The sequence below is a fragment of the Stegodyphus dumicola genome, chromosome 6, assembly GCF_044657685.1.
Source record: "Stegodyphus dumicola isolate Sdum_Otavi_A_Nest chromosome 6, ASM4465768v1".
In the NCBI taxonomy this organism is placed as follows: Eukaryota; Metazoa; Arthropoda; class Arachnida; order Araneae; family Eresidae; genus Stegodyphus; species Stegodyphus dumicola.
The window spans coordinates 35947556-35964044 of record NC_140773.1 but is presented as its reverse complement, the minus strand read 5'-3'; the positions used below and the strand labels follow the sequence as shown (position 1 = coordinate 35964044).

At 33.3% G+C, this 16489-nt stretch overlaps 1 protein-coding gene across 1 annotated transcript in view; it reads right to left on the bottom strand.

Moving 5' to 3' along the window:
- LOC118182172 (protein turtle-like) overlaps positions 1–16489 on the bottom strand; it is a 553469-nt gene that overhangs the window by 43290 nt on the left and 493690 nt on the right. The window contains exon 12 of the mRNA XM_085818215.1: positions 3618–3768. Coding sequence (XP_085674341.1) covers positions 3656–3768 — 113 coding nt within the window. The 3' untranslated portion in view covers positions 3618–3655. The remainder of the gene's footprint in view (positions 1–3617; positions 3769–16489) is intronic.

The following is a 16489-nucleotide window of genomic DNA, read 5'->3' as shown; positions in this document are numbered from 1 at the left end:
ATCACCGCTATTCCTTTTCAGAAACTGTTCATCACCGAAAAGTTTATCTGAAGACCTCGCACACGTCTTGGCCTGTAATCTACAATTCACAAGAATTAAAAAAAAATTCCCATTGGCAGATTTTAAACGCTCCTATTCTGAACAGTCATAGCTCAACTTCACCAGATTCTGAGTAGATAAAGATCAGATATTTGAACGCCAAATTCGCATGAAAGCTGCTATACGCTGAGTAGCTTATGATCTGCAAATTTCTGTCATGTCAGTGTTGTTGAACACAATAGAAAAGACATAAATAAACCAGTTTCCATGAAATAAACTTTTAATTTACGACAGTTCAAGTCATTAAAGATTTAGTTTATTCATTCACGTTTTCAAATGAAATGAAAAAAAATGCGATGATTATCAGATCTTTTAATTAGGTTATTTCGAGGCAGGAGAGATGAAAAATGAGAAATACCCTCGCCAGTACTCGAACCACGGACCTCTTGAATACGTGCCGAGCGTGCTGACCACTAAACCATGCTAAGAAGGCATGAGAAATACCTTATAAAGTAACCTACGGATTTTAATAATACTAATTAAAAAAGCTGTAAAAAGGTTAGTATGGGAGAAATTTTATTCATTTCATATTAAAACGATAATCTTTTTTTAAAATTATGTTGTCTTATTAATGTATACTTAAATATTATAGCAAATATGTGGAAATTCTCCCATGCATATTTTAGTTGCATTTGCGTTGTTTAATTTTCTTTTTTATACGCCCTATAAGATTGGTTTCGATATTCTCGGAAAATTTCGTATTTCTTACCTCTGCAATAATATTTGCACTTCCTTCCATTTGGCAAATTGCTTCTTACTTATTTACGATTATACACGAGAAGCAACTGTGTAAATGGAATATGAAATTGCTCTACAGTAGTTATCTTCATATTATCTCAAAGCTTTTATTTTAGTTCAAACCTTGCTTTAATTCTTACGCATTAAGTTAACATTTCCTTTTAGGGAGAAAACGTTTTGCTATTGTATCATAATTATGCAAATGAATTTAACTTCAATTAGTATTAATGTCTACAGAAAAATTATTAGAATTATGATCCAGGATTGATAAATTTATTTGTAAGGAAAATTACATTGATAATATCAGAAATCTGCTGTACTATTTCTGGCTTAAAACAGATAATTCCGGAAGAGTTGTTCTTAAATTTTTATAACTGGGCAAAAGTATTTGCTGATTTAAGCTATTAAAAATGGGAAATACATTTAGGAACTTAGATAGAATAGGAGCTTTTACCAGGGTCAGACATTTGACTTACATTTGTAAGAGCGACACTGCATAGAATCAACACTCTATAAGATAAACACTTCGTTATAAGGTATTTCTCCCGCTTTCCTAGCGTGCCTTCGTGGTGTAGTGGCTCTGCACGCTGGGCTGGTATTCCAGAGGTTCGTGGTTCGATTCCTGACGAAGGCGTTTGCTAAATTTTCATCTCCATGCGGCTTTTCCAATTAACCTAATGTCTCTACAGTGGCGTCCGAACTAAAAAGGGTTCTCCGGCTTTTCCAAAAATCCTAATGTTTCTACAGTGGCGCCCGAACTAAAAGAGTGCTGGATGAGGATTCTCCACACCCAGGATTTGGAGATTGGGTCTCCTAAAATCTCCAATCGCCCTTTAAAAAAGGCGAGTATATGAGGTATTTCTCCCTCTTTCCTTGCGTGCCTTCGTGGTGTAGTGAATCTGCACGCTGGGCTGGTATTCCAGAGGTCCGTGGTTCAATTCCCGGCGAAAGCGTTTGCTAAATTTTCATCTCTCCGGCTTTCCCAATTAACCTAATTTCTCTACATCGTAACCTGAACAAAGTTTAGAACTGATACCACGATGGATTACTAGCTCACGTTTGACATGAAAGAGAAGAAATTTTGATAATGATATAATTGAGAGTAAGATGATTAATACACATTTCTGACCTGGGCTGATTCGTGACAGACATACGATTGACACAGCGTAGGATCGACCAGTACAGTACAAGTGGGCGGGGCATTATAGTTTTACCATTGGTCACACAGGTATCGTTCCACCTTTCTAACTGTGCAGCTCAGCTACATATTTGATGGAGATCATCTCGGAGGACCCTTTGATTGTCGCCCACCATTCTTCTTCTGCCACCAAACCACTCAAAAGGACGACCTTTGGCTCGCCAGTATTTTGAGTGCTCCCATGCCACAAAGGTATTATACACTTACACGTATTCAAGTCTTCTCAGGGACTCAAATCCGTGTCGATTTGTGCAGCAATCAGCGTCACTAACTATTTTCCTCTCTGGATGGTGGACAGGTTCGACTACATCATATCATCGTTATTATCTTCTCATTGCTTCTTGTTTTTCAAATTGCATTTGAAAAATTTAGGAATCGTTCTCAAGTATATATACAGATACTAGATTTCATCTAGTAGCATAGTTAAGGGGGAAAAAACAATATTTTGTGAAGAATTATCACATGGTCCTGTGCATTTTGTAAATAGTGAGCATGTCCAGCTAGCAACTGCAGGATGCGTAGTTCGAATCCCGGCGAGGATCTAATAAATATCTCTCGTTTCCCTGACTTAGAAATCGTATAAAATTTCTTTATAGTGGCATCCGAAGTAAAATTGTGATGAAAGATACTTTATTAACATTTGGATTTAGTCCACTTGCTTTTGTTACTCCACAGTTATATTTTATGCGGGGAAAAATGCAAAGAATTACCACATTCTTCCATGCATGTAATTAATTAACGTGCCCAGCAAGAAATTATTGAAAAAGCATTGTGCTTGAATCCTGGCGAAGGGGCAGTTCAATTTTTACGATTCTTGTTCTGAAAATTGTAATCATCTGCGAAATTTTGATCCAGCAGCTATCATTCCTTCTTTTCATAGTAGCTATTCATTTCTTATCTGTTATACGTTGCAACTACGTCTATGCAGATTCTAAATAAAATTCAGTGGTCCATTTGAAGCTTATCAAATAAATTGAGATTACATTTAATTTTTTAAGTTAGAATTAAAGGTATAATTAGACAGAAATGCATTTACATCAGATAAGTTGTTACTGATAAATGTCTTACTTAACTTTTAGTAGGTATTGCCATTGTAAGTATTTGGTATCTAAACTGCAATTTGCAAGTTATAGATTTTTTTAGTTTGTATAATTTGTGCAGCGGTAAATACAAATTACCATAAAGATACAGTTTACTTTCCTACCAGTTACAGTGAATTTCTGTTAAGGCGAAACCCTTATCTAGACATTGTCAGAATAGCTATACTTACTAATACTTACTATTCTGGCACTAAATGTATGAAATAGTGAAGTCGTAATTCTACGAAAGAGCAGAAGAGCAGCACATCGATCGTAAATTCAAAATTATGCAAAATTCAATCTTATAGAGGAATTGGTTCTATAGAAACATTTACTATAAATTATCTGTCGGTTTAAGGTTGACGTTTGTCTCTTACTGTTCACCGGTATCTTTAAAAGTAAACCGAGTTTCAAAATCTTGGTTTTGTTTGTACATAACTGAAATTAGAAAAGGAAAATAAAGTTGTTTTTAGAACTAGAATTTATAGATTATATTTGATTACCTATTGAAGAATGGGTTTTCTCCATTACTTCGCATTCGCTATAAGACAGTTGCCTTATACTTCTGGCGGATATATTCCGTTGGCGGAGACTCTTCTTTCTGTAAATATTCGCTATGTGCCATGTCAGTGAGGCTCCCACGCATGAAAAACACTGAAAAAACGGGAAAATATTAGAACAATAAATTGCAATTATGTATTTTGATATGCAATATGCATTAGAATCATAAAATATATCTGGTGTTATTTACTCCATATATTACTCATTGAATTAATCTCCATCCTTGACATCAAAATTCATCAGAACTCCACATTACAAAGAGAAAATTATCTTAAGCAAGAACTTGCAGAAGGTTCCAGAGCTCAATGTTAGATGGTAAACGAAGAAGAATCGTGCTCCACGAATTTATATTTTATTACATGCAATAATGATCAATCAGTAGATTACAAATTACATGAATTAAAAAGTTTATGAATTACATTATTTAGTTATTAAATTAAAAGAGTGGTACTGAGTTCGCAAGAAAGTAATTTCAGCTTGCACAAAAATACCGTTATGTTCGTTTTCTTATTCTTCTAGCAATTTTATAATTTCTTTTGAGATTTGGCAACTGATACTTTTAGGTTGCTACAGGAACAAATTCCATGTGTGTTTATTTACAACTGTTAGTTTACAATCGATGTTAACATGCGGTGCAAAAATAAACATTTTCAACATATTTTAAGTTTTTTTCATAAAGGCAAGAAAGCGGCTAAGGCTTGCAAAGAGATAAGTGAAGTTTATGGTATTGATTGCATATCAGAACGCATGAGTCAGAATTGGTTTAAAAAATTTCGTTCTGGAGATTTTTCACTTGAAGATGACCAAAGTTCTAGCCGACATTCTGAAGCCGAGATGGCAAAATTAAAGCCATAACCGAGTCGAAACGTCAAATAACTGTGCGATAGATTGCAAAAAAGGTATCACAAGCAATTAAAATCACTTAAGATACCTTGGACTCGATAAGAAGCTTGATATTTGGGTTCCCCATGAATTGAAAGAAATTCACTTAACACAGCGAAACAATATTTGTGATATGCTTTTCGAACGCAATGGACCCTTTTTTGAAACGAATTATCACTAGTGAAAAAATGGATTGTCTACAATAACATTAACCATTAACCAAATAAGATCATACTACAAATACAATCAATCAACACAAATTATATCGAAAGCCAAAAGAGCTTGCATCAATTTTTTGTGGGGGTTATAAAGGTGTTATATATTTTCAGCTGCTTCCAAGCAATCAAACAATCAACTCAAATGTTTTACTGCCAACTACTTATGAAACTGAAAGAATAAATCAAAGAGAAAAGGCAAATCAATCAAAGAGAAAAGGCAAATCGCAAAAGAATCGTGTTCCATTACGACTGTTACGTAATGACGTCAATAAACTTTGGGAGATATCCACGAGACTTTGTTTTATGAATAACTTTGTTGAATGAACACGATACGTTGTTTTATGCATCCTTTTTTGTGGATGGCATCAGTTTTCGGCGTTGCCATGCACGTTTTGATCCGTGTTTGCTTAGTGATATAAGCGTTCTATCAATTTAATGTATTAATTAAATTGTATATTGTATTGTATTTGTTCTGTTTATTGAATAATTTCCTAGTAAAGAATTCTCGCTTTAATTCAAGGAAACTGTGAAGCTGCTGATGTCAAGTATGAATAAAATTGTTATTCGTCAAGAAGCATGTGCAGAATCCAAGTAGATAAAATTTATTTCTTTTTCTATAAATATTGAAAGTATAAACAGATACTCTAATAGTAGACTCACTGTGTCTAATTATTATTAATGTTTATATACGCATATTAAGAGCCTGTGTAGAACAACCTTTGACGGGTAGTCTCGGCGTAGTTCTGATTTTGGTCTTTGAATTTTCGTAACAAGTGGCGTCCGCAACAAGATGCAGTGAGGTTTTGGGAAAAGTGCAGAATCGCCCACTGCTTGGCGCGTTTTTAAGAATTGCTCTTACTTGGTATCCATGCGCACATCGACCTATTTTCACTTGAAAAAATCCCAGAATTGCACAAAAATGGCATTGCGTACTCCCTTGGTTTTATCCATGTACACATCGACCTAAAAAGTTAAAGAAAATTGACAAAAGTCCAATTCTTCTTACTCTGGTTACTTTGGTGCGGCATCCAAACCACATTCGTTCTCGGTATTTCTTCGAGGCGGTCATTTTCAGAGGTATGAAAATGTGCTTCATCAGAATGCTCGGCATACAACAATGTTGCAGAATTACGTGATTTTAGAATTGCAGCGGCGAAATGTAGTTGGGGACACAAGACGGTGCTCCTGCACACATCAACACATGTGTTCGGCAAGTTGTTGCAACAATATTTTGGAGACAGAGTCATCTCTCTTTGCAGTTTCGTGGCCATCGCGATCCTGCAACGTCACTCCGAAGGATTTCTGAATCTGTGGTTATCTCAAATCTGACATGTACTACATATGAAATCCACGAGGTTTGTCAGAACTGAAAGATGCCATAAAACTTTATATTATATAACTTTATAAAGTTATACAGAGTCCTTCTACGATGTTACGATCATCATTGTTGTCAACAATCTCCTGCATGCAGTGCGTGAGTCCTACGTAGTACTTCAGTGCGTTATAGCCAACGAAGGTGGGCACATTGAAAACCTGTAATTAAAATAAAAGTCTTTTCCCATCACCTTTGTCTTGTGTTATCATTGGTCCTTTAGAATGCTCTTCTTTGCAAAAGTATTACACCGGCATTTTTCGTCATATGCGTATCGTTCAAAAGCCATTTATAGTTTTCTGATGTGGAAAAAGTGGATGCTTCGAAATTCGAAATGTTTTCTCTATAACCGTAACCATTAGACCTCTGTTGTTTTAAATCATCACAATCTCGAGTACATATCTTCAAATAACAATATCTGAAACTTCACTTTGATTGGTTAAACGGATAGGCAGCTAGAGGTTCATCTATCAGGAAGCTTTTTTATGACCTCCAAAAACGCTCTCCAAAATTAAAAATATTTTCATTTTAACATAGCTTCACTAGAACAGATGAATGAATGCCTTTTAATTAGTTTGCCTGTGACAGTTGTCATACAGTTTTATTATTTGTATTAGAATTCTGAAAATGCTCTTGCACGATTTGGAATCACAGAGAAAACACAATAATTGGCATTTTCCTTAATTTTCTGCTTCAAAAAACGTCACTAGCTGAAGTCAATGGCTCGTTTAACTGTGTGGAATTTTACAATGTCATTAATTATTTTCTCCTCGGTTGCATTTCTAACTACCAGTTTTACAATTTTTTAACACCTTTTTTTCAGGCATTGAAAGAAAATTATTTATCTGAAAGTAGAGTTTTTTTAACCAGTGCAAGAAGTAAATTAAATTTTATTTCAGAGAATATCATGTGTCGTTAAGCTCAAATAAATACTAAAACGGAATGAATTTAGTCGTAAATATATATTCTTCAATTGTACCTATAGTCCTCAGTTTATCACTTTCTAGCTTGCCTGTTTTGAAATTTTGTATTTAAATTTGTCAAACTAAATTTTTCAAACTCAGAGCCACGCCAGATTTAGAAAAGGTTTCCAAGAAGTGAAATAAGATACCTTAATTTTAGTTATAAATTTCTTACAACTTTCTTTCGTAAAACAATTTGTAATATTTAGCACTTTGAATGAAAATTGAAAATATACCTCATTAATCTGAATATAAGACGGCTTTGCATTTTTGAACCCCTCTTTTTTAGCGCAAGTAAAATTTGATTTGTTTACATAAAAGGCAACAATACTCGTTTTAACTCGATAACTCAGAGGAAGAAAAATAAATAAATAGCTAAATGCCATTTGATATAAAACTTTGCATGCATATTCTTTTTATTTAAAGAAGTGAAAATTATGATAGCTTAATATATTTTTTAAATGTATAAGGTTTTAAGTTTTTCTGTATTGTAACTTGTGTCCAACCGTTCTGCGGAACACTTAATCGCGAAGTAAGAACATGAACTTGAGATGGGTGTAAAAAATCCTTTATTTTAAAACTAAATAAGATGAAAAAAAGGCACTAAGGGTACTTACAAGTCTGTTAGCATTTATAGAAGCCAGAGAAACGGAAAGTAGAAATTCGAATGTAAAGCTAAATTTAAATAACTAGGAGCCAAAGGCTACACAGAGCAATTTAACGCGAAGTTAGCTCAGAAACTTCACTGGCGTGAATTTAACTATCTGCAACTATAATGCTGGGCGGAAGGCTGGAACTCGTATCTTACAAGAAGCAAACCTACTAAGGTGGCCATCAGAAAGCATAACGCTCTAACTTAAACAGTCTCAAAACCTCACTTTATATACACGAAAACTCATTTGCATTCGAGCAGGAAGACGGAAAGAGAGAAGTGACTGTATAGATTAAAAACGTAAACTAACTAGTTATTTAAATTAAAGAAATCTGACAAATGTAGGGAAAATATATATGATACCTATTGAGAGAGGGAAAATGACTTATATTAAGATAAAAACTATTGTCCTCTCGGTAGATAAGAAAGCGTATATTTTTAATTATTTATTAATGCGAATTAATTTTAATGGGAATGATTAATCTAGAAACTTGATTGTAATTTTTTCTTGACATTCGAAATTTAAATATCTCGGTATTTCCAAATCAAATTGCAACTTTAATCTTTGTGGGTATCCTGGATTATTTTCACTAAGCAAATTTCTGAAGACTTGCGGTTAACTCGAATGTTTATATGTATATATAGAAGAATGAACCTATCTTCCATACCAAAGAGTTACAATCCATTAAGAAGTTAAATTACCACCTGCCAGGCTATTATTTAAAACTACTTTTTTCATATTTACGTTATTCTAGAGCTTTAAATAAAAACTCATTTAGCATGTATCCTCAAAAAAGAGAGAAACTGTATATTGCTAATAACAGTAGCGTACATATATGGCGCAAGTTGTAATTTTGCTCTACAGATACATGCTACTGTTTATTCTATATCATCGACTGAGAGAAAAACATGAATCAGCATTTTCGTTCCTCAAATCACAAACACGGAAGAAATCAGTAGTACCATTTTTTTATCTTTATTGAGCACGACCACACGTTTCAGCGATTGCACTAGATGTGCAATAGAATCGTTTACCAGGATGGGTGGATTGAATGAAATGGACCCATTCCATGGTTTTACGAAATTTTGATCGCATCCAATAGGATCGTTTTTGAAAGGGAAGAAAATGGATCATTTGAGAAAACACTTAGGGTGAAAAGATTCAGAGTAATTGTGAATCTAAAGGAAAAAACTATGGCAGCGTTCGCAAGCATTTACTTACAGCGTTCCTCCAAAGAGGATAAAGGGTTGGATATCATTTCCAAGTGCGTCATATTGTTAATAGCACACACGTAGAAACAAAGCAATGGTTTTCTGAACCTAAGCCAGCTAATAGCTAAACTAAAAGTATTACGCAACATATTTTGGTTTACAGCGCAGAGTAGAAAACACGCATAAAATAGGACTAAATTCCACCATTATGCTTTGGATACGCTATATTGCTCATCAATTTTTGCATGCAATATTAGAAATCCCAGGCTATTCAATGATCTGCGTTGATAAATCGATACGATTTGGATGATTATGATTGTAACGGTTCGTCCATGATTCGAGATTATCTACATATGGATTCTTATTCAAACCTTCATTTTCTGATACATCATTTCTCAGATATGAACTTTTATGAAACTCACGAGGCAGGTAAAAACTTACTGCTATATTTTTCGACATTAAAGTTACTTAAATAGTGTATTTATTTATTATATATTTTTCGATATATAGTTGTTTAATCGAATATCCAAGATTTATTTACTTTTATTTTAAATTGACTTTTATGTTTCTGCATTCAATACTTGTAATGCAAACCGGCAGCATGGCTGATTACGTCGTAGGATTTTAAAATTTAGAGACCTCTTAATTGGTTTTATATGTAAAAGGTCACAATAATTGCGGATATCTGAAATTCATAGTGATTCTTAAAAATGAAAATTTTATCCTGTTTATGGAGTAAAAAAGGCCGAAGTCTCTGTAAGTCGCTTCTAAGAATAAAACTGAATTTTAGAATGTACTTCGTAGTTTACGTGATTTTAAAACACAAATCGCTTACTTTGAACAACAATAAGCACATAATGTATTTTGATGATTATTCTATTCTATGTATATTTATTACTATTAGAGATATTAAGTGATGATTTAGAATAGAAAGTTCAAATAAATTGAGTTCTTTCACTAAATACGGTAAAATTAGTTCTGGAAGATAAAATCTATTAGATAGTTTTTTCTCTTATGTACTCAGCAGATATTCACTGTTAGCGTTCTCTTATGCATTATGTACCTCAGCAGATATTCACTGCTAGCTATCCAAATGCAACATCATAAAAATCCAGAGATTTAATAAAAACTAATGTAAGGTGTAAGGGTGAATTAAAATTAACTAGTAATAACTGCTGCGACAAGCAGCAGGAAAGGAAGGTGCTTTAGATATGTAACTAGATATGTCAGTTCATGCTTTTTTCAAAATTTATTTGGCATACCCGCAGGCGTGGATCATTCGTCTGCCAATCATCAAGCAGATATATTCAGTGGGCGACATATTGGAATAATGGGTAGGTTCAGGCAGAAAATACCACGAGCTGGTGGACTATGAAGAACTACTAAACGTCGTGTGACACGTGAGATCACACGTTACCGAGTTGAAACGTAACCACTATGAGCCCGGTGCCACCAGTTTCGGACATATATATCGATCTGTAGTTGTCTTTAAATTAAGCCATTCATTTCTTCATATTCAGGGTTCTTACTCCCTGGGGGTCGAAGCAGAGAACTGTGTGAGATTACAGTCTAGGATCTGTACCTAGGCAGTCTTGGCCACGAGGGTATAAAATCATTGAGCTTGGTGGTTCACCGTGACCTGTGGGTGTTCACGCGTAAAACCGTCCCCGTTCATTCGGGTGACCCACAGGGTGAGGTGTTGTAAGCCTCGTGTTAGGTCCGTGCAAGGGATTCAGGTATTCCGCGTAGTACTGGCAGGTAGCACTTTCAACGGCCAGTCAGGTCTCTAGGCGTGCATGTTGCGCGCCACGGTGAACCCTGAGAATCGGGAGTGGTGATCCCGCGAGCCCAGGAGGTAGACGTGGTTGTAGAGAAACTTTTAAATTCTACCACTTCAGATTTCGAGCCCGGAGTGGTAGCATGATCAGCGTACACTTCTAACTCTCTCGGGGACATCGACTGTCGACCCAGACCCTTGGCTAATATGGGGTTTCTCAGTTGGGACTAGTCCGTGTAGTGTATCATTGCAGCTGTGTATTGTGCCAATAGACCCTAAATTTGGTAGGACGGTTCTTGACCCTGTTGTGCAGTCCGTCATTAACGCTACTGTGGCTCTATTTTTTCCAACACCAGTATCGATTTCTCAGAAAGATAATATCCAATCTCTATAAGTCACAGTTCTTCTAGTTAACTCAAAAAGTTGCCGGAATGACTGCGTGTTTTGTGTCTATACATTCTGTATTTTACAATGTAAATGAATAATGATAAAACAAATAACTTCAGTATTTATAATAGCCTATTATTATCCCTTTTTATAAATATTTTTAAGGGGTATTTATGGAGAATATGAGTTATGTAGGCGCTGCGATGCTACTCATTTGCAAGCTTTAACGACCACCACGCGAGATGTAATTCTGATATTTTAAGATACTTCATTTTGGATGGATAGATATAATACTTAACATTAAATCCTTGCCGAACTCGGATAGATAATAATATAGCATAAAGTTATAGCGAAAGCAGTGATAATGAAGATGATAAAGCTCGTTTACTTTGCTAGAATAAAATGAATTCCTAAAAATGGCTTTTGAAGAATCTGATTTTACAATGCAGGTTAACCCAAATGAACAAAGAACAGGACACTTCATGAAAGGCATTGAAGACACTTTGAGTTTCTTACTGCAAAACCTTGAAGAGTTGAGTCAATCATCGTTCGAAGCAAAAGTCACCAATGTTTAAAAATATTTTGAATAAATATTTGTTTTGTTTTTCCCTTTTAATTACAGAAATAATTCGGTTTGTTTAAATTACACATATTTTATTAATCTAAATTTATAACTAATACATTTTTCCATAGAATGTCAACTTTGCGTATAGCGACGTTAAAAGTACGCGCAATGTATTAATTACGTAACCCCCGAGATCTGCAAGGGTTTAATGTTCTGTAGAAGATATCAGTAAACATACTACTTTGTGAATCTAATGTTAAAACTAATTAATGCAATATCGATTTCATATTTTATTAACTCTTTTATTATGGAAGTAAAAATATTAGAAATTTTTCAAGTATTTGAGTTTTATATAAATTGAAAATTCATTTTCTAAAAAAAAAAAAAAAAAAAAAAAAAAAAAAAAGGAAAAAAGGAATTATTCTGTTCATGCATTAACAAATTTCAATCCGACCTGCAGTTAAGATATTCAAAAACTGTTCGTTAATACAAATACTAGGACAAATTATTCTTTACCACTGTTACCATTTAAATATTTTTATATCAATTTATGCTTCATATAGAGGAAATAATTCTAATGCAAGAATATGGGCTCGTCAAGAAGGCGTTTTATCAGTTTCTGAAATATCCAAAACACAAAGACATTTTATAAAACATGCACATCGAACATTTTCTACATACTGGTACTTGCATATACTTCTGTGTGATGTTTGTAAAAGACAAAGCCATAAAGCAAGGAATTTTATTTCCCATTTGAATATATTCTCATAGTAGATTGTGGCGCACATATTTTTCTCTTTTACTGCAAAACTAAAGTTTTTCATATTCCTTCCCTACGTGTAGACTAACCCCCCCAAAAAAAACAATACTCATGCGCAGCTGAATAGAAACATGAATAAATACATACAAAGATAAAAGAACTTATAAAGATATACGATATTTTTATGCAAAAGCTTTTATGAAAACATATAGAAAACATTTAGAAATCTTACATGAAAAAAAATATTTAATAAATAACTGAGAGACGTAGAATAGTGCTTTATGAAAAAAAAGGAACATTCAAAAGAGTTTAGATTTTAGCATTAAAAAAGGGGAAAATTATTCATCAAGGAAACCAATTAAATTTCACCGAATGAAAAAACTAAAATAAACTGACAATCATTTTGAGAGTTTAATAGAGTAATATTCTCTACGTAACAAGATGGAAAATTATTAGAAAGAAATATAATTAAAAATTGGCTCATTTATTTTTTATTAATACTTTTTATCCTTATAATGTGCATTATAAAAAAAACTCTGAAAGAATTTTTTATTAGAGGCATTATCAAAATTGACTTTGTGCTGTTTTAATTCTTATACTCGTGAGAATAACTTCCTAATTGCAAAAGAGGGAAAAAAAACGTGTAAAGTAAGATCTATTCACAAAAATCTTTCTTTTACGATTTATTATAAGCTAATACATGTAAGTACAATAATTGAAAACAAAAAAGCCAATTTCATAGAAATAATTGAAATAGTAAAACCTTTTAAAAATAAAAAGAAATCAGATACTTACCTAAATTGATTTCAACTGATAAGGCAAATGATGTAACACATGGAATTTTTTATGCATATATGAACAGAATTCCTTTTAAGCGAAAGTTTGATTTTAAAAAAGAAATGCATGAAACATTTACACTTTCTTATATATTTATTTTACAGAATGTTTAGAAAATTATTTAATTTGCAACATAGGAAAAATATTCCATAATTAAATATCCTAATTAAAGAGGTAGGACACTAAAGCATAAAAATATCTGTGCTTGCTTCATTCCAGAATGCTCTGCATAAAATTTAATGTCGTTGAAAACATAGCCGAAGCTCCAGCGCATCGAACGTAACAACTAAAGATATATTAATCAGCCAAACTCAATTTTGGACAGAAAATTTATAATGGGTTTTGATTGCAGCTCATCATCACTGCTGTAACAATGGCTTCTCCCAAGATTTCAGACTTATTTTCACAAATTTAAATAATCCGTGACATAGAAATAAAAGACATTTGGTGGGCAAATCGACAAATAGCTCGGCATTTTGGTTCGAACGATGAAGTGAATAGATGATACAGACGGGAATGAAGCTGAGATCACTTTGGGGCGGTGACGTAAAAATCAGAGACACAGGAAACGCTTTCCGTATACGTCAGTTCACATCGTGCAGACATTTCCTTTTCAAAGTTTGTCATAGGTGCACACTAGAGGCTGTTCTTATCGGAAACTTGGGGGGGGGAGAGGGGAATATGCATTTCTGAGAGGTATTTTGATTTCTACAGTTATATTTAAAATTAAAATCGATCTGTTTCTGCAAGGTCGAAACTTTTTGTTTTACGTACAAGGAGAAGCACATTGTGGTTTTTAGACCGATATATGAGAGACGACTGCAGCTTGGAGATTCAAATGAATTAATTGAGAAGATGCGCTTGAACGTCATCGAAAGTTTTTTTAATTATCTTTTGCATGAAGCCTCATCAATTCGATGAATTTCTAGCCTTTGTTTAATTAGTGTTATATTTTTTAGATAAGTTATCCAAAAGCAGAACACTAATTTTCGTCAGAATATCCCAGAAAAGTATTGTTCGAAGGACAGGAATAGGTATTTCTCCCACCATCTTACCATGCCTTCGTGGTGTAGTGGTCTGCATGCTGGACGCGTATTCCAGAGGTCCGTGGTTCGACTCCCGGCGAAGGCATTGCTTATTTTTCATGATTCCTGCTACCTCAAAAATAACTAATGTCTTTACAGTGGCGCCCGAACTAAAAGGGTGGTGGATGATGATTTTCCACACCCAGAATTTGGCGATTGGCTCCCTTAAAAACCCCAGCCGCCATTTAAAAGGGGGAGTATATAAGGTATTTCTTCCGCCTTCTTAACTTGCCTTCGTGGTGTAGTGGTCTGCACGCTGGGTGCGTATTCCAGAGGTCTGCGGTTCGATTCCTGGCGAAGGCTTTGCTCATTTTTCATCACTTCTGCTTCCGAAATAAACGTAATGTGTCTACAAGGTTACCGAAAAATGAAATGTTGTGTATGTCTAATATATTTTATTTATGAATATTGTTTAATCAAATTAAAATTCGTAATTGATATAAAAATAATATAAACATTTTAATTGATAATTAAAAATTAATAGATAAGAATGAATTAGCTCAAAATTCTTAATTAAATATTTCGTTTTCAGAGAGAAAATGTTTTGTATGATGTGTGTACTTAACAAAATTTGCTTAATTAATGTAATAAAAAAACTTGCATTCTGTTTTAATCTGCGTAGAACTTACATAGTTTCCAAATATCGTACTTAAAGGGAAAAAAAAGTTTTGTTTTAAATGTAAAATTTGATAAGGAAGGGAAAATATACAAAATTATTAAAACATATTTTCTGTCGTTTGTACATATGATTTTATACTTAAATATAACTGTAATTACTTCAGTTATTCAATGATTCATATAATAAAAAGCTTCACTGTCTGAACTTTTATTTTATAAAGCCGCTCTTGTATAAAATGCATTGAAGTAACTGTATTTTATACATTATTAAGTATTTTATAAATTATTTATTTTTCTGTTTTGAAAACTGAATTCCACTGTTAGAAAATTTGCTAATGCTCATGCAAGTGTATTCAAATTAAAATGTAATCTTAAATGAAGTATTGAATAAAATAAAACCCTTCTTCAAATCTTGGAATTTTATTTTCTTTATTAGAAATTTCCTAATATAAATTTGTGCCTTCAGAACCTCTGCAACTCAGATTAATTTATATATTTATATTTTAAAATGCCATATGTTGTATTCATTACTCATAACAATTTCACTTTTTCGCAAATTACCTTACACATTTTCTATATTAAATGCGGTAAAGTATTTTGTCCACAATTATTTTTGGAAAACATTTGAAAACATTAAAAAAATTAAACTTATATTATTCAATGCAATAGGCTTGTTACTGACGACATTTTCCAATGATCTATCTCATTAATTAATAATCTCTTCAGATTCTTTTAAACGTGACTGATGGATGATTTACTTAGACATCTAAATGTTAAATGAAGGATAAGTAAATACCATCAAATTTAGGAAAGTAATGTTTGTGTGTAATTTTCATTTCTAGAATTTGATAAGCAAATTTTTAGGTGTGCTCTTCTGTAAAGAAACTCAGTTGTGTTTTAAATTAAAAACAGTAGCTTGTAAAATATTCTGGAGAATGTAGAAGTCTGTCGTAAAGTTCTGTCGTCGTTCAATGTAAAATATTCCATGACAGCCCTCTGATCGCAAGCTCGAAGATGTCATGCCGTAGAAGGTCACAATAATTACTTGACCTGGCTAGGAACTAAGACACTGTTGTCATGCGGAAATGGGTCCTCACAGATAAGAAGATATTGCTTCTTTCCTACCGAAAGAAAAGCAAGCAAAAAAAAAAATCTTTATCTGTTTAGCAGCTAATATATGATAATCATATGCTGACAGCAAGGCCTATTCATCTTTAAAATTATACACGTGAAATGATTTCAGATCCTTTTCAAAAGACCAGATATTTTACTTTTCTCCGAATGAATGCTTAAGGCAAGCACGTTGTATCATAAATATTTATGAAAAATTTAACTCAAACTTTTAACTATACATTTAACTGTGTCAGGTATTACAAGTCATTCATACAAAACTTTTAAAGTGTGGATATATTTATCTTTTAGCTTATGGGTGAGAAGAAAATTTCATGGAAGTTGTTCGCACTAGTTGTAAATATCTGCTTCCAAAA